Genomic DNA, 22,073 nt, shown 5'->3' on the forward strand with positions numbered 1-22,073 from the left:
AATCCCTATTGACCTTCTACTATTTTTCAACAATCGCAATCACTGAACGTTAAAAACGTTATAAACTTTTGTTTTCTTCCCGATAAAAAAATTATTCAAGCTCAAAGCGTCATTTCAATTTGATGCATTTTAATCAACTATATTTCAACATGTAACATTTCAAATAAAAAAAGAACATTAATTGGCGAAGCTAACACCATATGGAATGACAACAGTTTTCCGCTGATTGTGAACCGTGTCCAGCACCAGGTTCCGATCCACCATGTCAATTGTTAAAAACTTATCCCAGAAGTGGTCGACAATTTGCAGACGGTGTTCAGTGTTATAATTTTCGATTTTGTACGGTGAACTGACCATCTCGTAGTGAACGTTTTTCTCGTTCCTGACATATGAGAAGCGCTGTTCGCTTACTTCGCAGGGCACAATTCCCAAGGCACTGATGGCAGCTATGTTTTTCTCGACCGAATTTGTAGGTTTTTCTGCTGTTGGAACGAACACCGTTTTTACTTTCTTCTCGCAAACTGCATACTTGGACCCATAGCAATAATCGTTCCGACGGAATGTATAAGGGAATGCCGGATTGAATGTACCATGGCTGTTAACCCAAACGCTCTGTGCGGAAACAGCGTAGGCAGCTTCGAAGGCAAGCGAAAGCTCCTCAGTCCACAGTGAAACTGATCCGCCGTTGTCCTTGTTGGCTAGGCTTACCGCTTCCTTGACAGTTCTGAAGACGTTCAACACGACCAACGGACTTGCATAAAAGTTGTCTTTCTCTACAAAGAAATCCACATTCGAACCGTACACGACAGTAGGTTTGAGATCCTTCGAATCAGCTGAACTTTGGATCAATCTCAATCCAGTTTTGGATGCTTTGCTAACAGCTGCACGCAGTTCCTTTTCAAATGGCACATTGTCCACAAACGGTTTGAGCTTACTTTCCAGTAGCGAAATGAATTTCTCCTGCACAGTTTCCTGTAGCAGAACGCTTCGAATAACCCAAGGAAGCGAGTACCGACTCCAAGCTTTGGCCAGTAAATCCGTGGCCGACTCCAAATCGCCAGAATCAAACACCATCATTGTACAGAAAGGAACGTCTAAATTCAGTTTCGGAATGGTAAGTTCCTGTGCCCCATTTTCAAAATTCGGAAACTCCAGCAACTTACGCACGAACGCATCCTTCGACTGATCCCCGCCGGTGAAATAAAGGCTAAAACCTACACAGGTCGCCCGCATTGACGAGTGCAGATCTAGAAGAATCTCGAACACCGACTTACGAGTGTCGATAACCAACCGGTGGTTGGATGTCGGTTCATCTAGCAACCCATCATCCTCCTGTTCCATGTAGTACTTCATGAAGCTTAGCGCTAGCTCAATCTGCTCGGATGCTTCCTCCACGGGAACGCTAGCGATCGATGCAGCCAAAGCATTCTTCTGCTCCGATACGAACTCAAACAACGTACTTTCGGTGTTGACACGATAGATGGCGTTGAAGGTGACCTGAAAGGCACAGATATATTTCATTTGTTTGATATACTATACATACATATCATACAATACATTCTTTTATCATTAGAATATTTTTAATAGAGCTTATTATTAACATAAATAAAAATAGAACCAATAATTTTCAGATTGGTTCGAGTCATTCGATAAAGGTTGCCTACGTCGCATCCGGAGCCGAATTTATCACGCATTTGATCCAGATTATTGACCTAATAGAAGCTTTCAAACAAGTCAAAGAGGTTAAAACTTGTTTAGCCATCTTCGAGAAAATTTAACGAACTTACACTGTTTTTCATGCGGTTTTATTCTACGCAGATTTCCGAAATTATGCGGATTTATTGTTTTGTCTTAGAAATGCATGAAACATCGAGATCTGGTTTTATCCTGATTTTTTAAAGTCAACTCTGTAACTTGTAAAATTGTCGATTTTTTTTAAAGAATATTTTTCGAGATTACACCGGTTACGTCACGTATACAATTATACCTTTCGGAACCGAAAGTTTTCGTCATTGGACCCTCGAACATGACCAAAAAACCAATAGTTATTTTAAAATCGACTTTTTAACTAAAGCCCGGAAGGCCCAGTGTCATATACCATTCGGCTCAGTTCGTCGAGTACGCAAAATGTATGTGTGTAAATGTGCACTCGATTTTCTCGGAGATGGCTGGACCAATTTTCACAAACTGAGATTCGAAAGAAAGATCTTTTGGTCCCACAGCCTGCTATTTACTTTTTTCCAGATCGAACTTCCAGTTCGGGAGTAACGAGATAATACACTCGATTTTCTCTCAAACCGCTGAACCGATTTCCTTCAACTCAGATTCAAATTAAGAACCTTATAGTCCCATAGACTGCAGATGAATTACATCCGGATACAATTTCCGGTTCTTGGATTACAGTCTGATAAGTATAAATATTTCATTTTAAAGAGCGTGATTTTGTACATGACACGGAAAAATCGAACCAAATACATTCAAATAGTTGATGGCCAAATACACTAATTTTGATTATACCGGCAATTACAACGGAAAGCACTCCAAATTTTTTAGAAACTAGACCGATCTTCGCAAACTCAGATTTAAATGAAAAGTTTTGTGTTTCCATAAGTTGATATCGAATTTTATCCAGATCGGGCTTCCAGTTCTGGAAACACAAGACATGAAATTTAAATCTGTTATATAGAGAGCGATAATGTAATAACCGTAAAAATTGTTCCAAACTGACCCGAAATTTATAGGTTATGCTACTTGCTAGCCAAAAGAATTGATTTCAACTATGCCGGTTTCAAGCTCCCGGTTTCGGAAGTACCGAAAATAGTGGTCAAAAACGGAACTCTCTTTCGATTTTCCCAAACTAAGACTCAAATAAAAAGATCGAAGTCTATAAAAATAGACTGCTTTTGACTTTTGTGCGGATCTGACATCTGGTTCCGGAACAACAGGATGAGATGTGTTTAAAATTTAGAAAACAATTGTTTAGAACAAACGAAGAATTCCTGTTAACTTGGGTCATAATTGTTAAAAATAGAAAAGGTTCTGCTAGTGCATGCCCAAACAAACTTTTTTTTTCTTATTCAACAAGGAAATTTCCCTAGTAAAATTAACGAAAACATAAATTTAATGAGAAAGGCATCATAACACCACTAGGTGGATTAAACCAGGTTTTTCTTTGTGCTTCAGGGGTTTATTTTGGAGCTTTCGTGTTTTCAGAAAAAAATTTGTTTTGCTTGGAACAGTCCGCTTCTTTTGTTATAATCAAAGTTGTCATTAATCCACCTACAAGTAAGTTGTAAAACTATGTTGCATGCGATACGAGATAAATTCATTTCTTTATAAAAGTTCCAGACCATGTTACAATAACAAAACATGCCAACTCTTCAAAATGAATCGGTGTCTAGATATGAAGCATTGTTTGGAGACCACCAAAATCAATTTTTTCCATCATAACTTTTTTAAATGATTTGTCAGAATTTTCAGAAGATTTGAAATTTTATTTTAATTTAAAAAATACAGACTTTTGTCAAAAGTGATATGTTTTTATGTTCACTAAATAAAAATTGTTTTACAAAATACTATACATATTCAAATATTAATAACTCGAAAATGTGGAACCAATTTTAACAACCTTAAATTTACATGAAAACAAACTTTTTAAAGAGTATGTCACTCATCTAATCCAAAATAATATCATCTAATCCCACACAATCCCATTATACTTTTTCAAACCCGCTAGTACTGCACAATCCCTGTTGAACCACAGACTAACAGACAGGACACTCAAATTAGATTCTTTAATTATTTTAACGGTCATTTCGAATTTACCTTTAGTTTGGACAGTACTCGCATATGACATGATGGCGCCACGTTACCCTATCAAAAACATCCTGTCTGTCATCTAGACTGTACTTGTTTTTTTCATTTACCAACAGAGTTGCCATTCATACAGAATTACCTGTAATTTATTGATTTGTATACGTCCATGAGAATTTCAGGCAGTATACAGATTTAATACATATTGCCAAAACTATATACAGAATTGTGTCAACTTCTCATCCTTCAACGCAATACAAAATCGAACCCAATTTGTTAAAATATTTACTTACTTCTGGTCTGCCGCCACTTAATTTCGGGTGAAAATTACCAACACAATCAAAAATAGTCTAGATGAACAACGTTAAGAAAATTAAATGGTTACCATCCAACATCGCTAAAAAAGTTAAATGTATTATCAACGTAATCCAATAATTTATTGTGACGATTCATTTTCAAATATTATGATGAAATCAGGCATCCCTGCAAGCAGCTGATCAGTGTTGAAAAATGAGGGCGAAGCAACTAGTAATTCTTTTTTACATAACACAAGGGGTGTACCGATAGTAAATAGTTCGCGCAGTACAATATAGATAGTCAATTGTGCATCACAAAAAATTATTTTTATAACAATTTACTCATGCTGTTATGTCTGTTAGTCTGTGGTTGAACTCTCCGAAATACGTTTACCCAAATTGTCTCAAAAACGGACTGAGTAATGATTTTTTACTCGACTGCTCGTTTTTTGAGGGCTCGATGCCGGCACGTATACAGGGGGGTGTTTTAGGGGTTCAAACCCCCTCCGAAACTCAAAAGTGTATTACATTATGAAAACTTTTCTCTCTTAAGTTTATTATGCGGGCCACCCGCTGAGTTTTCGTGGGTGTTTTCAGCGGACCCACACGGACAGCAGGATTCGGCCTTCAACGACACGTAATAACGTCACATGACTTAGTTCCAACCCACCAGCCACTCTTGAGCCACGCCTGGAGGCATAATTTTACTTGGTATTAAGTCTTTAGTAGTAAACAATATATCTTGGATTTTTGTAATCTGCTCATATAAAAAGATGGGAAGGTTTTATGCCTGGTGGAATGTGAGATTGTAAATTTCAACTCCAGTGGGCTTTTCCCTGCTCCCAAATAAATAAATATTCAAGTCAATTATAAAATTCGTATGGAAATTAATTAACATATTCAGGACACCCCCCGAAAAAAAATTCTGGCTACGCGCCTGGCTCGATGTCAAAAGTCAGGTGACTTACAACATTTAATTTAACTCCAGCTAGAGGAATGAACAATGCTAACTAAGGTACACGCTACCTAATTTTGGGACAAAACCTGCCAACTAAAATGCATCTCCCCAAGTGATGACCTAAAAATTTAGGTATATGTAAGTTTAGTACAAGTGTTATGCCATAGCAAAGCATGCTACCCATTTTTACCGATCAACTCAAAGTTTGAGTAGATAACGACTTAATTTTGGGTAGCTTATAGAAGAGCTATAATATCGTTTTTCATTGATTCCACTCCCTCGGTACCAGTGTTTTGCACTGAAAGGTGATCAATGAAACGGTTTTGTAAAGTTTGCACTGTTCATTTGTTTAGTTTTGTTGGTATTGATTTACACATTAGCTGCTCGGAAAAGAAAATGGGTACAAAATTGTTGCCCCAAAAGTTTTGAATGGACGAAAACGTGCAAAATCGGAGAAGAAAAAACGAATTGACAATTTGATTCGCTTTTTCTCACTCATTTTCGACAGATTACCAAACCAATGAAAGCGAAATTCATTCGGGATCGTTTGTTAGGTTTGGCAAGAACATGACATAACCTCTTCTTCTTCTTCCTTTCTGGTTGGCGTCACCTTGAGATGACGCCGAATTGATGGCACAGCAACTAAGGCTATATTGCCAGTTAATTTTCGTTTATAGTCCAGTGGACTTTCTTTTCACTTGACTACAAGCGAAAATCTCGCTGTGTGGCTGCGTCGAATCGTCAAAGTACGGCTGAAAATCCTTTCTTTCTTGCGAAATACTCGAATTTTCCCCGGACTAACACGATGCAACGTGCTCACCCGTTGAGAGTTTCACCGGAAGTCGTGACATAACCTCAAAAAATTCTTTTAATGAACTAGAGATGGGCAAAACAGTTCATTTCAAAGAACCGTTCATGGTTGCAGAGTTCTATAAAAAGAACTAGTTCTCAAGAGCCGTTCGTTCGTTCTCTTGTTTCGTGAATGACAATAACCGAGACATCGTTCGCATCGGAGTCTAGAAAAAGAATGAGTGAGCAAAAAAAAAACAAAAAAATCCACGACTTCGAATTAAAACCTGCCGTTCTCAAAAAAAGAACTATTGTTCATTCATTCTTTCAAAAGAACTAGTTCTTTTGAGCCGTTCGCGAACGAATTGCCCATCTCTATAATGAACATCACTTGACAGCTATCAGTGGTTTATTTACGCGGTGTATTTTATTGCTCATAATGAAACATACCTTGGGACCTTTTTTTTGCTCGAAGATAGAGTGAAGTAGCGTTTCCGAAGGGGGCTCGTATTACTGAAATCCCCTCGGGCCCGTTTTTTTTTCTCTCGGCGGCCCTGAATGGAAACGTAAACAAACCACTGGTAAATGTCGAACATGAACTTTATTCATCACGAGTTCATTTATGATGTCATCTGGCAAACCCTGATACTGAATATATATATATTGACAATGACAGTTTCTCTTTGTTTACTTTCACTTCTATTGATTACCAAGCAGTTTCCACGTGTGTCACTTAACTATTTGTATAAAATGATACCCGAAACCTTTATAATCACGTGACAATAATCTAAAGAGAAAGTAATCAAAGAGAGCCTGTCACTTACTCATACGGACATTCGAAAAAACAACCGAGAATTCATTCCGAACTGACAATATGGATGATACCGCGCAATACCTCACAAACTTTCTCAAACATGCAAATCTGATACAATCCCTTCTAAACCTTTTTTAACTAAGGTCGCTAGCAGGGACCCCCTTTGATTAAATGTAATTACATTTCTCCCAACTTACCAACCATAAATAAATATATCCAACTAATCCGGGAAGCCGAACACAATTTTACAAGGCCGAATTTTCGGAAATAACGACGCCCTTTGACGAAGGAATAGAAACAGGAATTAGTAATGTAAGTATTCCAGAATTCTCAAAAACTTCTTCGCTTCACAGACAAAATGTGACTGAAATTTTGGTCTATTGCCAAAATTTCAACCGCATGAAAAGCCCGGCCAAAATGAAAGAAATTCACCAAAATTTAATAACCTCCTCTTTCGACGTAATCCTTGGAACTGAAAGCAGCTGGGATGAAAGTGTAAGAAGCGAAGAAGTATTTGGAAATAATTTCAACGTATTCCGGCACGACCGAAATTTATCTCTCTGTCAGAAAAAATCTGGAGGTGGAGTCCTTATAGCCATTAACTCTTGCTTTACTTCTGAAGAAATTATTACTCCTAAATATAAAGAATTTGAGCATGTATGGGCCAAAGTCTCAATATTGGGAGAAGAACATATTTACTGCTCTGTCTACTTCCCACCCGAAAATGCGAACAAATTCTCTTTTGAATTATTCTTTCAATCTTTAGACACAATTATTTCGAATATGGAACCTGAAGTAAAGCTTCATATTTTTTGGCGACTTCAATCAACGTAATGCGGACTTCATTTCTGACATTGAAAATGAATCAATCTTACTACTTTTTCGACAAAATTTCTAATTTTTGGCCTACATCAAGTAAACTCCGTAAAAAATCAACAAAACGCATATTTAGACCTTCTTTTCACAAATTGCACAGAAGACTTTTGTGTGAATGCATCAAACCTGCCATTATGGAAAAATGAAGCATTTCACACCGCAATTGAATATTCATTATTTACACACAATGCATCCCTTCCCTACGACTTGGAATATGAGGAAGTGCCGGAATACAATAAAATTGACTTTGAAGTAGTCAAGTGTAGACTAAGTATAATAAATTGGCGGAACATACTGAGTACAGAAGGAAATGTCGACGTCGAAGTAAACAAATTTTATCACATTATAAACAAAATATTAGCCGAAACTTTGCCTATGAAAAGAAGAAGAAAACATCATAACAGCAAATTACCTGTATGGTTCAATTCACAACTAAAACATTTGAAAAATAGGAAACAAAAAGCACACAAAACTTACAAACAAGAAAAAAGTGACGCTCATCTTCAAAATTACTTAAATCTATGCAATCAACTCAAAATAGCCATTAACACAGCACATGAAGAATATAACCGCAAAATTGAAAACGAAATAAAGACTTGCCCTAAGAACTTTTTTAACTACACAAAAACTAAACTAAAAAGCAACAATTTTCCATCTCAAATGCACCTCGACGAACATGTAGGGAAAAATACTACAGAAATCTGCAATCACTTTGCAAATTTTTTCCAAGAAGTATATACATCTTATTCAGAAACTGACCGTGACCGTGAATACTTCTCTTTCATACCTGCATTTTCCAACTCCATCTCTGTAAACTATCTATCAGAACATGACATTTCGACAGCACTGAAAAACTTAGACGCCTCAAAAGAGCCTGGACCTGACAGTATACCACCAATATTTTTAAAAAATCTTGCTGAAGAACTTACACTACCACTACAACTACTTTTTAACCTATCACTTAATAAATGTACTTTTCATGGAAATCTTCCTTTCTTGTACCAATATTTAAATCTGGTGCAAAATCTAACATTCGGAACTACCGTGGAATAGCCATTATCTCATGCATTCCAAAATTATTTGAAAAAATTGTAAATGAAAAACTTTTTCATCAACTTAAAAATGTAATAACAAACAAACAACATGGCTTTTTTAAAGGCCGCTCAACTACAACAAATCTCTTAGAATTTATGACATTCACTCTGAATGCAATGGACGCCGGAAACTACGTAGAAACTCTTTACACTGACTTTAGCAAAGCCTTCGACCGTATTGACATACCATTACTTCTACACAAACTACAAAAATATGGCATAAAACATACTCTTCTGGAATGGCTCAAATCATACTTAACGAATCGTGTACAGGTAGTCCGCTTCCAAAACATTCTGTCTGAACCAATTAATGTAACTTCTGGCGTACCTCAGGGTTCTCACTTGGGGCCTCTCCTTTTCATTTTACATATAAACGACATTTCCTTCATACTAAAAAATCTGAAAGTGCTTATATATGCAGACGACATGAAACTCTTCATGGAAATTAAAAATATTAACGACGCTGTAATATTCCAGAACGAAATCAATCTATTCCACATTTGGTGCTGCAAAAGTCTACTCCAACTCAATGTAAAAAAATGTAACTTAACAACTTTCAGTAGGAAGAATGAAACTATATCTACAAACATACATCTAGGAAATCAACTTGTAGAAAAATGTAAAATTGTAAGAGATTTAGGCGTAATCTTAGACTCCAAGCTCACTTTTGTGGAACACTACAATACCATAATCAATAAAGCTAATAGCATGCTGGGCTTTATTAAACGCTTCAGTCATAACTTTCAGGACCCATACACAATTAAATTATTATACACTACATATGTCAGACCTATTTTGGAATATTGCAGCCTAGTATGGAATCCATACAATATTATTCACGAAGAACGCATCGAATCTATTCAAAAACAATTTCTTTTATATGCACTTCGTAAATTAAACTGGACAGCATTTCCTCTACCATCATATGAAGCACGCTGCATGCTCATCAATATACATACACTTAAAGAACGCCGCGACTTTGCAATGCTTTATTTTATCAGCGACATTATTTCTCAACGCATGCAATCAGCTCCATTATTATCGCAATTAAATTTTTATATACCTAGCCGTCAATTACGTTCCAGGAAATTATTTTTAGAAAAACAAGCTAGAACAAATTATGCAAAATTCAGTCCAATCAATCGAATAATGCGCCATTACAATCAATACTGCGAACATCTTGACCTTACTATGTCTAAAAATTAAATCAAATCTCAGCTTTGTCGTAGAAATAATGCGTAGTATGTAAGTGAACATTGTAAACAATTTATATGTAGTGTACATTTGCTTGACGAAATAAATAAATAAATATTATTGTCCAAAATACCTCCGTTACACTAACATTTGGCTTTCTGTAATACCCACCCAGATTTGATTCTGAATTCATTGATTTTCAATTGGATTTTAGATCAGACGTGATTGTTGCATCTGATTCGGAATCAACTTGAGAATTATAATTTTCGAATCCAATTCCGGAACGGATCAAATGATTTTGGAGTGATTCCATGACTTTTTGATATGAGATAAACCAATGCACGGAAATTCCGTATTTTATTTTTTCAAATAAAAGATTTCCTAAAATAACGATATGAAGTATAAACATAATAAGCTAATTAAAATAAATGATGGTACTGCAATATATATAATTAGATCATATTATTTAACACTGAACGAGTTTGGTGACTCACATAAGAAGAAAACTAATCTAACACCTAAATTATGTACCCAATACTATAACCAGCCTAGTTAACATTAACTTTTTATACGATAGTTAAACTCGAAAATCTTTGGGATATCATATTTCAAAAACTTTATTCATAAAATTTCAGGTTCTAGATTGACACAGACAGCATAAAATAAATGCGTCTTCAAATTCAAGTTATCACTATATGATAAGAGTTATCAGCATGCAACATACTTCATAAACATTTTTCAATAGCACTCACCATGTTTCCAATATTAGAACTCATCCTGGTTACAATCGAAAGTAAATGAAAATGACAAACCTGATGAAAACAGAACTAAATCAATAACGAAACAAATGAGACACTTTTCTTTCAATCGACTACACAATAAAAATGGTAACAATCGATTACCTACTTTTGTATGCTGTTGCCGGTTCTAGTTGCCGGATTGTATGCAGAACAAACGTATTCAAAAGTGACAGAGAACAAATAATGCGCGGTTTTTAGATTTGTTTGCACATTGAGGTTTCTATGCCCGGTGAAAAATGAACGGTGGCCCTACTGAAAAATGGGTGGCCAACACGTTTCCTGATGAAAACAAAACAATATGTAAAAGCGATTCACACGCAGCATCAAGCGGCTATCACCTGAATTGATCGATTACGGAACAACAACATTAATTGTAAGCAATTCATATAAAAGGACACTACGTCAAGTTCACGGAACTTTTTAACGTCGGATAGGTGAGCAATATTCGGCTAAATAAAATTAATAAACCAATCTGGACGTCGACCGAAGTTGATTGATCGTCTGAGCTATGTTTAATGCATTCGTTTCCTGATGAAAACAAACCAATCTTATTTGCATTTGTGGTTGTAAGTGAGCTGTCAGAGAGCCTAATTGTCATTCGGCATTACGTCTATATGAGCAAGGTACTGACATGATACCATTTTCAAATCAGTGAAATAATAAAGATAATGTAATAAGTATTATGGAAACACTTTTATGGCTTTATTTTCAGCATTTACTTCTAAATGAATTACATACAATTCATTTAGAAGTAAATGTTGAAAATAAAAATTCATATATCTTCACTGCAATTAATCTAGTTATTATAATCAACTTATTGTCAACACCTTGCATCTGTCTACCCTAGTATTAAAAATATGGCATCAGAAATAGAAATGCCAAGTAAAAATTCTAAATCAGCTGTTTTTCAAAGAAGGGCGAAGCTTACCGAAGTAAACAAATCGAGTTTTACTCTTCTTTGAAAAAAAAATGCATTGAAATCCTGCAATTTTGCCTTAAAATTTGGATCGTACAAAAATCTCAATCTTAGTAGTACAAAGATCTATAAAGGGCGAAACTGTGATTCCTTCTATTTTCGTAAGTTTCGCCCTCCGTATGCCACATAAACAAACAAGGAGATAACTTGTTAGGCCAACATTTTCAAACTGGCTAAGTGTATGAAATTACAATTTGATTGTTGATAAAAACCTATTAAATATCGTCGTTAAATATTCTTGTGAGCGCAGCGATGACTTACGGATATATGAAGACAGAATGCTCATTGAATATACAGGGTGATTTTTTAAGAGCTTGAGAACTTTTTTAAACAATAAAACGCATAAAATTTGCAAAATCTCATCGGTTCTTTATTTTAAACGTTAGATTGGTACATGACATTTACTTTTTGAAGATAATTTCATTTAAATGTTGACCGCGGCTGCGTCTTAGGTGGTCCATTCGGAAAGTCCAATTTTGGGCAACTTTTTCGAGCATTTCGGCCGGAATAGCCCGAATTTCTTCGGAAATGTTGTCTTCCAAAGCTGGAATAGTTACTGGCTTATTTCTGTAGACTTTAGACTTGACGTAGCCCCACAAAAAATAGTCTAAAGGCGTCAAATCGCATGATCTTGGTGGCCAACTTACCGGTCCATTTCTTGAGATGAATTGTTCTCCGAAGTTTTCCCTCAAAATGGCCATAGAATCGCGAGCTGTGTGGCATGTAGCGCCATCTTGTTGAAACCACATGTCAACCAAGTTCAGTTCTTCCATTTTTGGCAACAAAAAGTTTGTTAGCATCGAACGATAGCGATCGCCATTCACTGTAACGTTGCGTCCAACAGCATCTTTGAAAAAATACGGTCCAATGATTCCACCAGCGTACAAACCACACCAAACAGTGCATTTTTCGGGATGCATGGGCAGTTCTTGAACGGCTTCTGGTTGCTCTTCACTCCAAATGCGGCAATTTTGCTTATTTACGTAGCCATTCAACCAGAAATGAGCCTCATCGCTGAACAAAATTTGTCGATAAAAAAGCGGATTTTCTGCCAACTTTTCTAGGGCCCATTCACTGATTTGCAAGCGTTGCTCGTTAGTAAGTCTATTCATGATGAAATGTCAGAGCATACTGAGCAAATAATAATGCATGAAAATCATAACCTCAAAAAATCTGAGCAAATACTAATGCATGAAAATCCTAACCTCAAAAAAATCACCTTTTATTATTCTATTACCATAATCTATTGGAATAACATCTTATTAATGTAGAAAATTCATTTTATTAGTGAATACAGATACAGTGGTACAAACTCATATTCGTATACCTTTAAATAAATATGGTTTATTTAATAACAATCAAATGTTCACTAAATTTTTGTTGACAAATTATACAAATTCATATTCGCACAACGAACGAAAATATTTTAATTGAGATTTTAGTATTTAGTATGATGTCCTTTACTATCATAAACTGTCTTCAAACGACGAGGGATGCTGTCTACTAGTTTTTTTAGTGTATTCAATAGATATATTGTTCCATTCGTTGAGCAAATGCTTCTTTAGATCCTTTTTATTAGAAATCTGATGATTTCTAACCTTTTTATCTAAATGCTCCCATAAATTCTCAATTGGATTGAAGTCGGGTGATTGTGGAGGAGTTTCTATAACTTTTTTACAGTTGTATAACAACCATGATCGGACACTGTATGCCTTGTGCTTAGGATCGTTGTCTTGGTAAAATTTGAAACCATCGTTTAAACCCATTTTTTCGGCTCGGCACTTGGTTTAAGATTTTCTCTCAATATGTCTAAATACACTTTTTGATCCATTATTCCATCAATGAGCACTAAGTTCCCAACTCCATTGGCTGACATACAACCCCATACCATAACCTCTCCACCACCGTACTTCCAGTAGCTTTTAGATTTTTTGGGTTCAATTCATCATTGGGTTTCTCCATACGAACCGTCCATCAAAGCCAAAAATATTAAATTTTGATTCATCAATAAAAATAACATCGTACCATTGACTTGCTGGACGATTAAAAAACTGTGTCGCAAAATTTAACCGTTTTGCTTTGTTCTTAGCACTGATAAAAAGCTTTTCCTAGGAGCGCGAGCATTAAAGTTGTTCTCTCTCAAAACACTTCTTACCGTTTCGGAACAAACTTTTACTTTGTTTCGGTTATTCAGTTCTTTAGTTATCTCCACTGTACTGCTTTTAGGATTTTCTCTTTTTTTTATTTAGGGACCTTTTTAAACAAAGTCATTTAGGTCCGTTGAAATTTATAAATACAGTTCGCTTGTACTATTTAGTACTCAAATTTGATCATATAGCTTAATATCTTTGAAGTATTTTATCACTGTTTTTGCTCGTTCCTGGTCATCCGCGAGGGCTTCCCGCAGGTTGGGTGACAGTCCTATTTTTTCACGCTTTTCCGTCAGTGCTGCGCAGTCTACGATCACATGTTTAACCGATAGTATGCTATTGCACAGCTGACATCGTGGTGTCTCGGTCTTATCCAACAGATAACTATGTGTGAAAAGTGTATGTCCTATACGTAGTCTTGCCAATTTTACGCTTTCTTGTCTGTTTGTTCCAACTGCTTCCGTAAAAGGTGAAATTGTATTTTTGACTTCGCGAAGTTTGTTGCGTGTTTCTTGATACCAACATTGCTGCCACCTACTCAGTATTCCGTTTTTTATTATCGCTTTAAATTCTTCTAGGTCAATTTGCTTGTTATCTATGATTTTTGATTTTAGGGCCTGCTTCGCGTTTTGGTCCGCTGTTTCGTTTCCGGTAATACCAACGTGGCTTGGTACCCAGCACACGATCACTTCTGTGCCTTTTCTTGTTGTGAGTACGCTCATCGAGTCGGTGCATATTAAATAAGCTCCTATTCTAGGGTTATTTACAATCCAGGATAGTGCGTCCATGACTGCTAAGCTTTCAGCTGAGTATATGCTACACATGCCGTTAATTCTTTTCTGTATTTTCAAATCCTCTGATACTACGCTGTAGCCACATCTATCGTGGTTTTTGGAACCATCTGTATAGATGCATTGGTGTATGGGATACTACGAACTTTTTAATTTCCTGAACATAGTGCATAATTCTGCCGGGGTTAGTGGTTGCTGTGTGTTCGTAAAAAGGCTTTTATCTGTTAGTATTTTCGTTTTGAACCAGGGTGCTGTACTTGGGCATGTGAAGGTAACTATCTCCGGTACAGTTAGGTCGATTTTTTGTAAGACGTGCTTTCCTCTTGATATGGCTGTGTTGGCTTCTTTGATTATGCGAGCTGCTGTTCCCCAGAGCTCTCCGCTGTCCTTTGTTTCGTCACTGGATGGGTTACTATCGTCGCTCAGATTTCTTTCATTGTCGTTGGGTTCGTCAATCCTGCCGTTATGTATAGCGTTTCTACGTGCCGCAAAGATGGCGGTTCTTTGCTCAAGTAGGGTTTGTATATTCGGGATTCCACTCTCTGCGTGTAAACTGTCAATTGGGCTTGTGTGGAATGCTCCTATGATCGTTCTTAATCCAGCGTTGTGAATCGTTTCTAGTCTTCTCAACAATACTTCACTCATACCGGAGATTACAGGTGCGGCGTATAGTAACTTTTCGAGGACAGTGGCTCGATAAAGTTTAAGCAGCGTGTGTCTATCTCCTCCCCAGTTTCTGGTTGCCACACTTCGTAAGAATTGAATCCTCTGTTGACAGTTGGCTCTAATTTCTTCTGCGTGTTTCCGGAATTGAAGACATTGGTCGAAAATAACTCCTAGGCATCTGTAGCTATTCTCTCGGGGTATTGGTGTGCCGTTGAGTTGTAGGGAGTTCGGAATTCCCGGTTTGCAGGAGCGCGTGTTTTTGAAGATAACCGTGGCACTTTTTGCTTCCGATATTTTGAATCCAGATTCAGCTTCCCATTTTTCGGCCATGTTCAGAGCATTTTGCAGCCGGGATTCGACCGTCTTGGCGTTCTCTCCGCTAGCGATTAGGACGATGTCGTCTGCATATAGCAAGCATAGCACGTCTGGGGGTAAGTATTGCTTGATTGTATCGATAGCTATGAGGAACATCGTTACACTTAGGACCGATCCTTGGCAAAGTCCGGTTTCCATAAGTTTTTCATTTGATAGTGTACCGTTTGCAAGCACCTTAAACGTTCTGGAACGTAGCATGCTTGCTAGGAATCGTGTCATTTCTCCTCCAATATTCCATTCATTCAATTTCTTCAGGATTAGTCTTCTCCAGGTAGTGTCAAAGGCTTTGTTAACATCAAGGAATACCGCTTGTGCATAGTGATTATTCTACATCGCGTTCCTAATATGCTCCTCCATCGTTGCTAGATGGTCGGTAGTGGTTCTACCAAATACAAATTATAATACGGAGTACTTCGACAAATTTTCAAGGACACATTTTGCATCGTGCGGTACACTGTCATGATACACTGTCAAAGTGACAATGTACTTTAACGAGTTTTATATAAAACTAGCAACACTGAAGGGTAAGAACAAGTTCACCATAGTTACTGTTTATTGTAGTGAAAAATAAACTTGAACTATGTTGTTGTGTATGAGATATGGTTATTCCATATCGGATTTTGTTTTTTGTCCTCCTTGGCTTTTCAGAAATTTGCTCCTTGGCTTTTCGGAAATTGCTCAGTATTATATGTTAGAATGTCTCGGCACTGTTCACCGAATCGTTATGGTAGCCATCCGTTCTTCACATTGCAAATCACTCCCGTCAGAGGAGTAGGAATTTTTCCAACATCTGCTAAATGCGGGGAACCTTTACGTCATAATACTAATAGAAAATAATTCAATTAATAAGTTTATCCATTATGAAAGAAAAACTGTTGTGTCTGCCACCGTTCGGGCTATAATCAATTTGTCTGGGTCACGCATATATGAGTGACTATTGGGAAAACGCATACACAGCTTGCATTTGTTTCTCTTTTAACTTTTATTTTATCGTGTAGAGCGCTAATCGTTGTTTCCGTGGTACGTATACAAATCGTACCCATGTTCCACACCAAGGCCCGTCTATGAAATAAAGTCCCATCACTGCCAAAAAATATCGAAATTCTTCATTCATCGATTAGCTGGAGTGTATCTTTGAATTTGTTGCAATACAACAACGGAAAACATAAACAAACAAACTTGTTTTGCGCCGTAGCAACTAGCATAAAGCGTTGCCAGAAACGATCTCCTTCCACATTTTCAAACCATCGCAACGAAAGGGAGTAATTTGCTAGGCTTACTTGTTCAGGCTGTGAACCAAACATTGGCGGTTCGTTTGTATGGGACTTAGGGGTATTATTATTTGTATTTGGTTCTACCTCTCCTGAATGCATATTGGTGCTCACTTAGCAGTTTTTTGGTTTCCAGTAGGTGCATTAGTCGGTTGTTTATAATTCGCTCGAAAACTTTGCATAGGGAACTGTTGAGATATATTGGTCGGTAGTTGCGTGGGTCGGTGCGGCTCCCCTTCCCCTTGAAGATGGGGACTACTGTTGATTTGGTCCACTCGGTGGGAAAAATCGATCCTGACCATAGTCTGTTGTATGCTTCTAGCAGGCGTCGTTTACAGTCCAAAGGTAGATTGCAGATCATCGCATAGTAAATGTCGTCGGGGCCTGGGGACGATCCACGTAATCCTTCGAGTGCTTCTTCCAATTCTTCTAGTTTGTATGGTTGGTTGTATTCAGCATTGCTTCGATTAGCTTTTTGCGTTTCAGAAATTCTGCTTTATATGAGCTGCTGCTCGATGTTTCTTGGAAGGAGTTTCCCAAGAGTTCTGCTATTTGAGAATCTTCAGTTGCGGTACGTCCGTTCAAAGTTATTGCGTGGATGCGTGCACTATTCCTTTTTCCCTGTAGTTGGCGATATTTGTTTCACAGGTCTTTTATGGGTGTTTGAGCCCTAAAACTGTTTGCCATTTCTTCCCAGCACTTCTTTTTCGCGTTTGCTACATGAAAAACAAATTTTTTTTTCAAATTTTCATGCAAAATCATAAAATTATCACCGTAGGCTGGATTCTTCAATTTACTTTCAAATTATTAATAGTTTCCACCCTTTATTCAGCATCTTGGGTTTACAATGCATCAATATTTCGCAACCACTAATCAGTCACGTCTTCACCGGCTCAATGAGAAAATTAAATAAGTGTTGTATCTAATCAATTGCTGTTCAGTAGCTTCTTAACTGAAAATGTTCAACTATTCTCGACTGGTGGCACCTTTGTTCCGGATAGCTAAAAGCTACCCGAATCTAGTTACTAAAAGTTTAGCTCCATGTCGAACATTTGTAAATTCCAAAACAACTATCCCCAAATGGTCCATCCTACAAAAGGTATTTAAATATTTAATACGATTTGAATATGTGATACATTGATCGATTTCCTAGGCAAACATTACCTTAACTGGTCGAATTGTGCAGACAACCGTGACCCGGTATTGCACAAAACCGGAGGTAACTGAAAAGGGTCGTAAAGCCGTTGGTTACTGGCTTCTGGGATGTAGCGGAATGGTATTCGTAGCGGTTGTGCTAGGTGGGACCATTTGCTATGGGTTTCTAGTTTATTGCGTTTGTATTGTCATTGAGGAGGCTATCTATAGAACTGCTAAATAAAATACTTGTAAGTTGTTTTTCCGGCTTTCCCCTAATTTATTTTCGTACATTCAATTGAAGGTGGAGTGACACGTCTTACAGAGTCCGGTTTGTCGATGGTTACCTGGAAGTTGTTGGGTGAGAAAATGCCTCGAACACAGCAAGAGTGGGAGGAAGAATTTGAGCGCTACAAACAGTTTCCTGAGTTTAAGATGTATGATTTTGGATAAACGATGAAAATATTACTCCAGAATAACAATTGAATGACTTTCAGCAAAAACAAAGACATAACCCTCGGTGAGTTCAAAATAATATGGCATATGGAATTCGGTCATCGAATGTGGGGTCGACTGCTTGGAGCTGTTTATGCATTGCCAGCGGTGTACTTCTGGTCCAGAGGGTATTTGGATCGAGGAATGAAAATTCGTACCCTAATGTTCGGTGCCCTAATAGGGGCCCAAGGTTTGCTAGGTTGGTACATGGTAAAGTCCGGCCTGGAAGATCGATTCCACCATGAGAGCGACGTCCCACGTGTATCTCAGTATCGTTTAGCATCACACCTAGGGCTTGCATTTGTGCTATATTCGTTATTATTGTGGTCAGCATTAGACAAGCTTCTTCCAGCACAGAAATTGGTAGGCCAAATTCCGGCAGCCACTTTCCGATTCAAACGGCTAGTCCATGCGAATAAAGCAGCAGTATTCATCACCGCCCTATCCGGAGCATTTGTAGCTGGTCTGGATGCTGGATTAATTTACAATTCATTTCCCAAAATGGCCGATCGATGGATCCCCAGTGACATTCTGGCGTTGTCTCCCACTCTGCGAAATTTCACCGAGAACCCCACAACGGTGCAGTTCGATCATCGAGTTCTCGGCACCGCAACACTGACGCTCATAACGGGAATGTTCGTGCTATCGAGAAGACGCGTTTTGCCTCCAAGAGCCTACACGGCGGCCACCGCTGTTGCTGTGATGGGCTGGACACAAGTGTTACTGGGAATCACGACGCTTTTGACATACGTTCCCGTCCCGCTAGCCGCCAGCCACCAGTCCGGTTCGTTGTTGCTTTTATCGTTAGCCATTTGGCTATCGCACGAAATGAAACATTTGAAACGATTACCCAAGTAGAATTAAGGTAAAACAATGAAGAATAAGAGCTGACAAAAGATTGTTTCTTTGAGAGATCAAATTTGTCCATTTAATATGTAGTAATAAATAAAGTTCATCAGATTTGAATACAAATCTTGACTTGCATCTTTATCGAAACTTTAAACACAAGTAAAAGTAAGTCATTGTCGATTTAGAAAGTAAACTTTATTCTTTGTATTTTTGGATTAGATAGTTTCAACATGGCGGGAAATTATTCGCGGTTTTATTTATTTTAAAAACCTAGTTCAAGAGAACCAATAACCAATGTTTTAATAGATTATTTATATTTTGTTGTCTGCACCATTTTTGTTTTCAAGTAGAATGTGTTTTAATCTACCCAAGCTTTAATAAAAGTAACGCGATTATAAAGTGATTTTTTTACTGGCATGCTACTACTACGATAAAAAAAAACAATCCGTTTTATCACTGAACTGCATTCAAATAAAAAAAAAAACAATAGGAAATAATTAGAAAATATTTGAATGATGTGGTGGTGAAAAATGTAAATAAAATGTATAGAAAAGCAAATCTACTCTTTCAATTATGTGTTGTTTGCTACTCTTGCGCTGCAATCTACTGAAATGTGGGGTACATCATCGCTACAATTACTTTTGTATGAAGGACTTATCAAATTACTACATTTAGCTAAGAATGCAACATCGGTTTGTCGAACCATTTCAAATTATTTCCGACTAAGCCACATAAATGTTTTGAGCAGCAGATAAGCCAGGCCCACGCAATAAATAATCTTCTCCCGCTGTTGCCGTTGCATGTTGTCCAGTTCGATAGCAAGCAGTCGCCGGTTCATCTTGGCCACCTGTCGGCGCAGGTTGGTCATTTCTTCCGACGGAGTCAGATTTTCCACACTGCCACCGAAGGTGGGCGTCTCTTCGCGGAAGCTGAAAAAATCTTAAGAATTTAACACCTCCTAAAACATAGGCAGATCTCAAATCGACGACATACCTTCTGCTGACCACAAGCTCGGAATTATGTTTGGCAAATGTAGCTCTTTTCTGCAGTTCCCCACCACCGTTTACAAGCTTCCTGTCACTGTGTCCAAACCGTGACCGATTACCAGTACGGTTTCCGTTATTCATGTCCTCGGTCGATTCCAACGAGCGTGGCTCATAATCGTCAAGTTCATTTGGATCAGTTTCTTCCTCCGGCTCGTCTGAAGCGGACGGGAAATGATGTTGCGATAGTGTGATCACTCGCGGAGGAGTCGACACACGAACGAGGCCAGGATCCTTCGGTAGGATAGAATTTTCCAGCATTATTTCACGAGGAGCCGATTTGGTGCCTGACGTAAGAACTGGTTTGATTAAACGTCGTTTCGACAATGGTATACCCAAATGTTATTCACATCACATGCGAGGACAATTTCGTAAGGACCACCAATAGACAAAGGTTACAGGGTTAGTAAGCGAAATGATTATGATAAACAGATAAATCAATGATTCCTCTTTTCTCGCCTATACGAAACATACCTAGATGCTGATCCTGACCGAGAACCACAATTCGATCGGGAACGTTCATTTCGATTTTGTCGTGATAGTTCCAGGAATTGATAGCTCCATTTCCATTGGACAACAGCTCATGCTCATCGAAATAATCTCCAGTGGCCCGAATACGCTTAGGAACTCGCATCTGTTCGTTCAGGTCGTGTGTGTAAGCTGCGTTTTGGAACATCGAGTCATCCTCGTAATTTGAATAGCCTCCAGGACTGATCGAACGAGCCATTTTTGTTTTTCCGCTGTTACTTTTATTAACTGCGTTTTAGTTACAAGAAGTGTAGTTCTCTTGTAACAGTACAAGCGAACAATATCCAAGGTTAATCAGCAGAAGTAATTAATTTTCTGAATTTATTAATTTTTTTCTTGCTGCTGCTTTTTAATGGATTAAATAATTTTTATACTTCCTTCTTCTGTCTGTAAAGCTATATAACGATTGGTTACAATGGAATTTGTCAAATTTTTGTCAGCTATGAGATCAGAAGGGATGCCAAGTCGCAATACAATTAATTCACAAGTCAACGTAAACATATTGCCCTTTTGGAATTATTTGAAAAGAAGCATATTCGAAAATCGAGCTATTCTTAAGCACATTAAATTACACAATAGACACAATAATTTAATTATTAGTAAAGGTTTTGCTTAACGATTTTGAAAGGTAGTTTATTGGCCGTTATCACAAAAAATTAACGTATGGTATACATCAAACTTCATGAATTTGTAAATCTCTCGAAAAAAATAAAAAGCGACATCACTGCGTCCAACATAAATGACAGTTAGCTAGATGTTCGAAAAATGTATCGTTTTGTTGTCAACAATTCAACACGAGAATGCGCATGACGAATTAGTAAAGGTGGTACTATGATAATTGAGTGAGTGTTCAAGAAATTTAACTATCTTTATTACAAACCATCAGAGAACAAACTATTCCAAACACCCATCTGACAACGCTATGTGAGCACCAGCCATTTGAAAGTATACCGATTACGTTGAGCCCCTCGCGTTTCGAGCCCCAAACACTGCGATGTTTTGATACTCATCGCGACTCTTAAATTGTGAAAATTATCTCCACTTGATGTCCCACACTCAAATAAAAAATTCACGTTTGATTCACTTGAAAAATCACGTAAACTGGTTTCAAATGTCAAATTGAATATTGCTTTTTATTGAAAATTCTATGCTTATCTTCTA

The 22,073-nt window shown here is 37.6% G+C and overlaps 4 protein-coding genes across 10 annotated transcripts; 1 reads left to right on the forward strand and 3 right to left on the reverse strand.

Annotated features, from left to right (window-relative positions):
- Window positions 1-101: 101 nt before the first annotated feature.
- LOC131427995 (uncharacterized) lies at window positions 102-11,111 on the reverse strand. 6 transcript variants are annotated; one of them, XM_058591626.1, is made up of 4 exons: window positions 10,973-11,111; window positions 10,741-10,913; window positions 10,587-10,646; window positions 102-1,497 (listed from the first exon to the last, which is right to left on the reverse strand). In XM_058591626.1, the coding sequence occupies exons 3-4, from the start codon at window positions 10,608-10,610 to the stop codon at window positions 178-180; spliced, it is 1,344 nt and encodes a 447-aa protein (XP_058447609.1). In that variant the 5' UTR covers window positions 10,611-10,646; window positions 10,741-10,913; window positions 10,973-11,111; the 3' UTR covers window positions 102-177. The 6 variants fall into 6 exon arrangements, with proteins under 6 accessions (XP_058447609.1, XP_058447613.1, XP_058447611.1 ...); XM_058591630.1 differs by having other exon boundaries at window positions 10,587-10,611; window positions 10,741-11,057; XM_058591628.1 differs by having other exon boundaries at window positions 10,737-11,053.
- A 2,819-nt stretch (window positions 11,112-13,930) lies between these two features.
- On the reverse strand, window positions 13,931-15,811 carry LOC131428707 (uncharacterized). The gene is made up of 2 exons (XM_058592753.1): window positions 14,809-15,811; window positions 13,931-14,661 (listed from the first exon to the last, which is right to left on the reverse strand). Exons 1-2 carry the CDS (start codon window positions 15,809-15,811, stop codon window positions 13,931-13,933), a joined length of 1,734 nt encoding a protein of 577 aa, XP_058448736.1.
- A 1,895-nt stretch (window positions 15,812-17,706) lies between these two features.
- On the forward strand, window positions 17,707-19,464 carry LOC131430103 (cytochrome c oxidase assembly protein COX15 homolog). Its single transcript, XM_058594786.1, has 4 exons — window positions 17,707-17,962; window positions 18,017-18,161; window positions 18,302-18,434; window positions 18,495-19,464. The coding sequence occupies exons 1-4, from the start codon at window positions 17,822-17,824 to the stop codon at window positions 19,348-19,350; spliced, it is 1,275 nt and encodes a 424-aa protein (XP_058450769.1). The 5' UTR covers window positions 17,707-17,821; the 3' UTR covers window positions 19,351-19,464.
- A 50-nt stretch (window positions 19,465-19,514) lies between these two features.
- Window positions 19,515-21,336, reverse strand: LOC131430104 (transport and Golgi organization protein 11). 2 transcript variants are annotated; one of them, XM_058594788.1, is made up of 3 exons: window positions 20,859-21,336; window positions 20,335-20,671; window positions 19,515-20,270 (listed from the first exon to the last, which is right to left on the reverse strand). In XM_058594788.1, the coding sequence occupies exons 1-3, from the start codon at window positions 21,109-21,111 to the stop codon at window positions 20,054-20,056; spliced, it is 807 nt and encodes a 268-aa protein (XP_058450771.1). In that variant the 5' UTR covers window positions 21,112-21,336; the 3' UTR covers window positions 19,515-20,053. The 2 variants fall into 2 exon arrangements, with proteins under 2 accessions (XP_058450771.1, XP_058450770.1); XM_058594787.1 differs by having other exon boundaries at window positions 20,335-20,683; window positions 20,859-21,335.
- Window positions 21,337-22,073: the final 737 nt, after the last annotated feature.

This window comes from Malaya genurostris, chromosome 2 (assembly GCF_030247185.1).
Source record: "Malaya genurostris strain Urasoe2022 chromosome 2, Malgen_1.1, whole genome shotgun sequence".
In the NCBI taxonomy this organism is placed as follows: domain Eukaryota; kingdom Metazoa; phylum Arthropoda; class Insecta; order Diptera; family Culicidae; genus Malaya; species Malaya genurostris.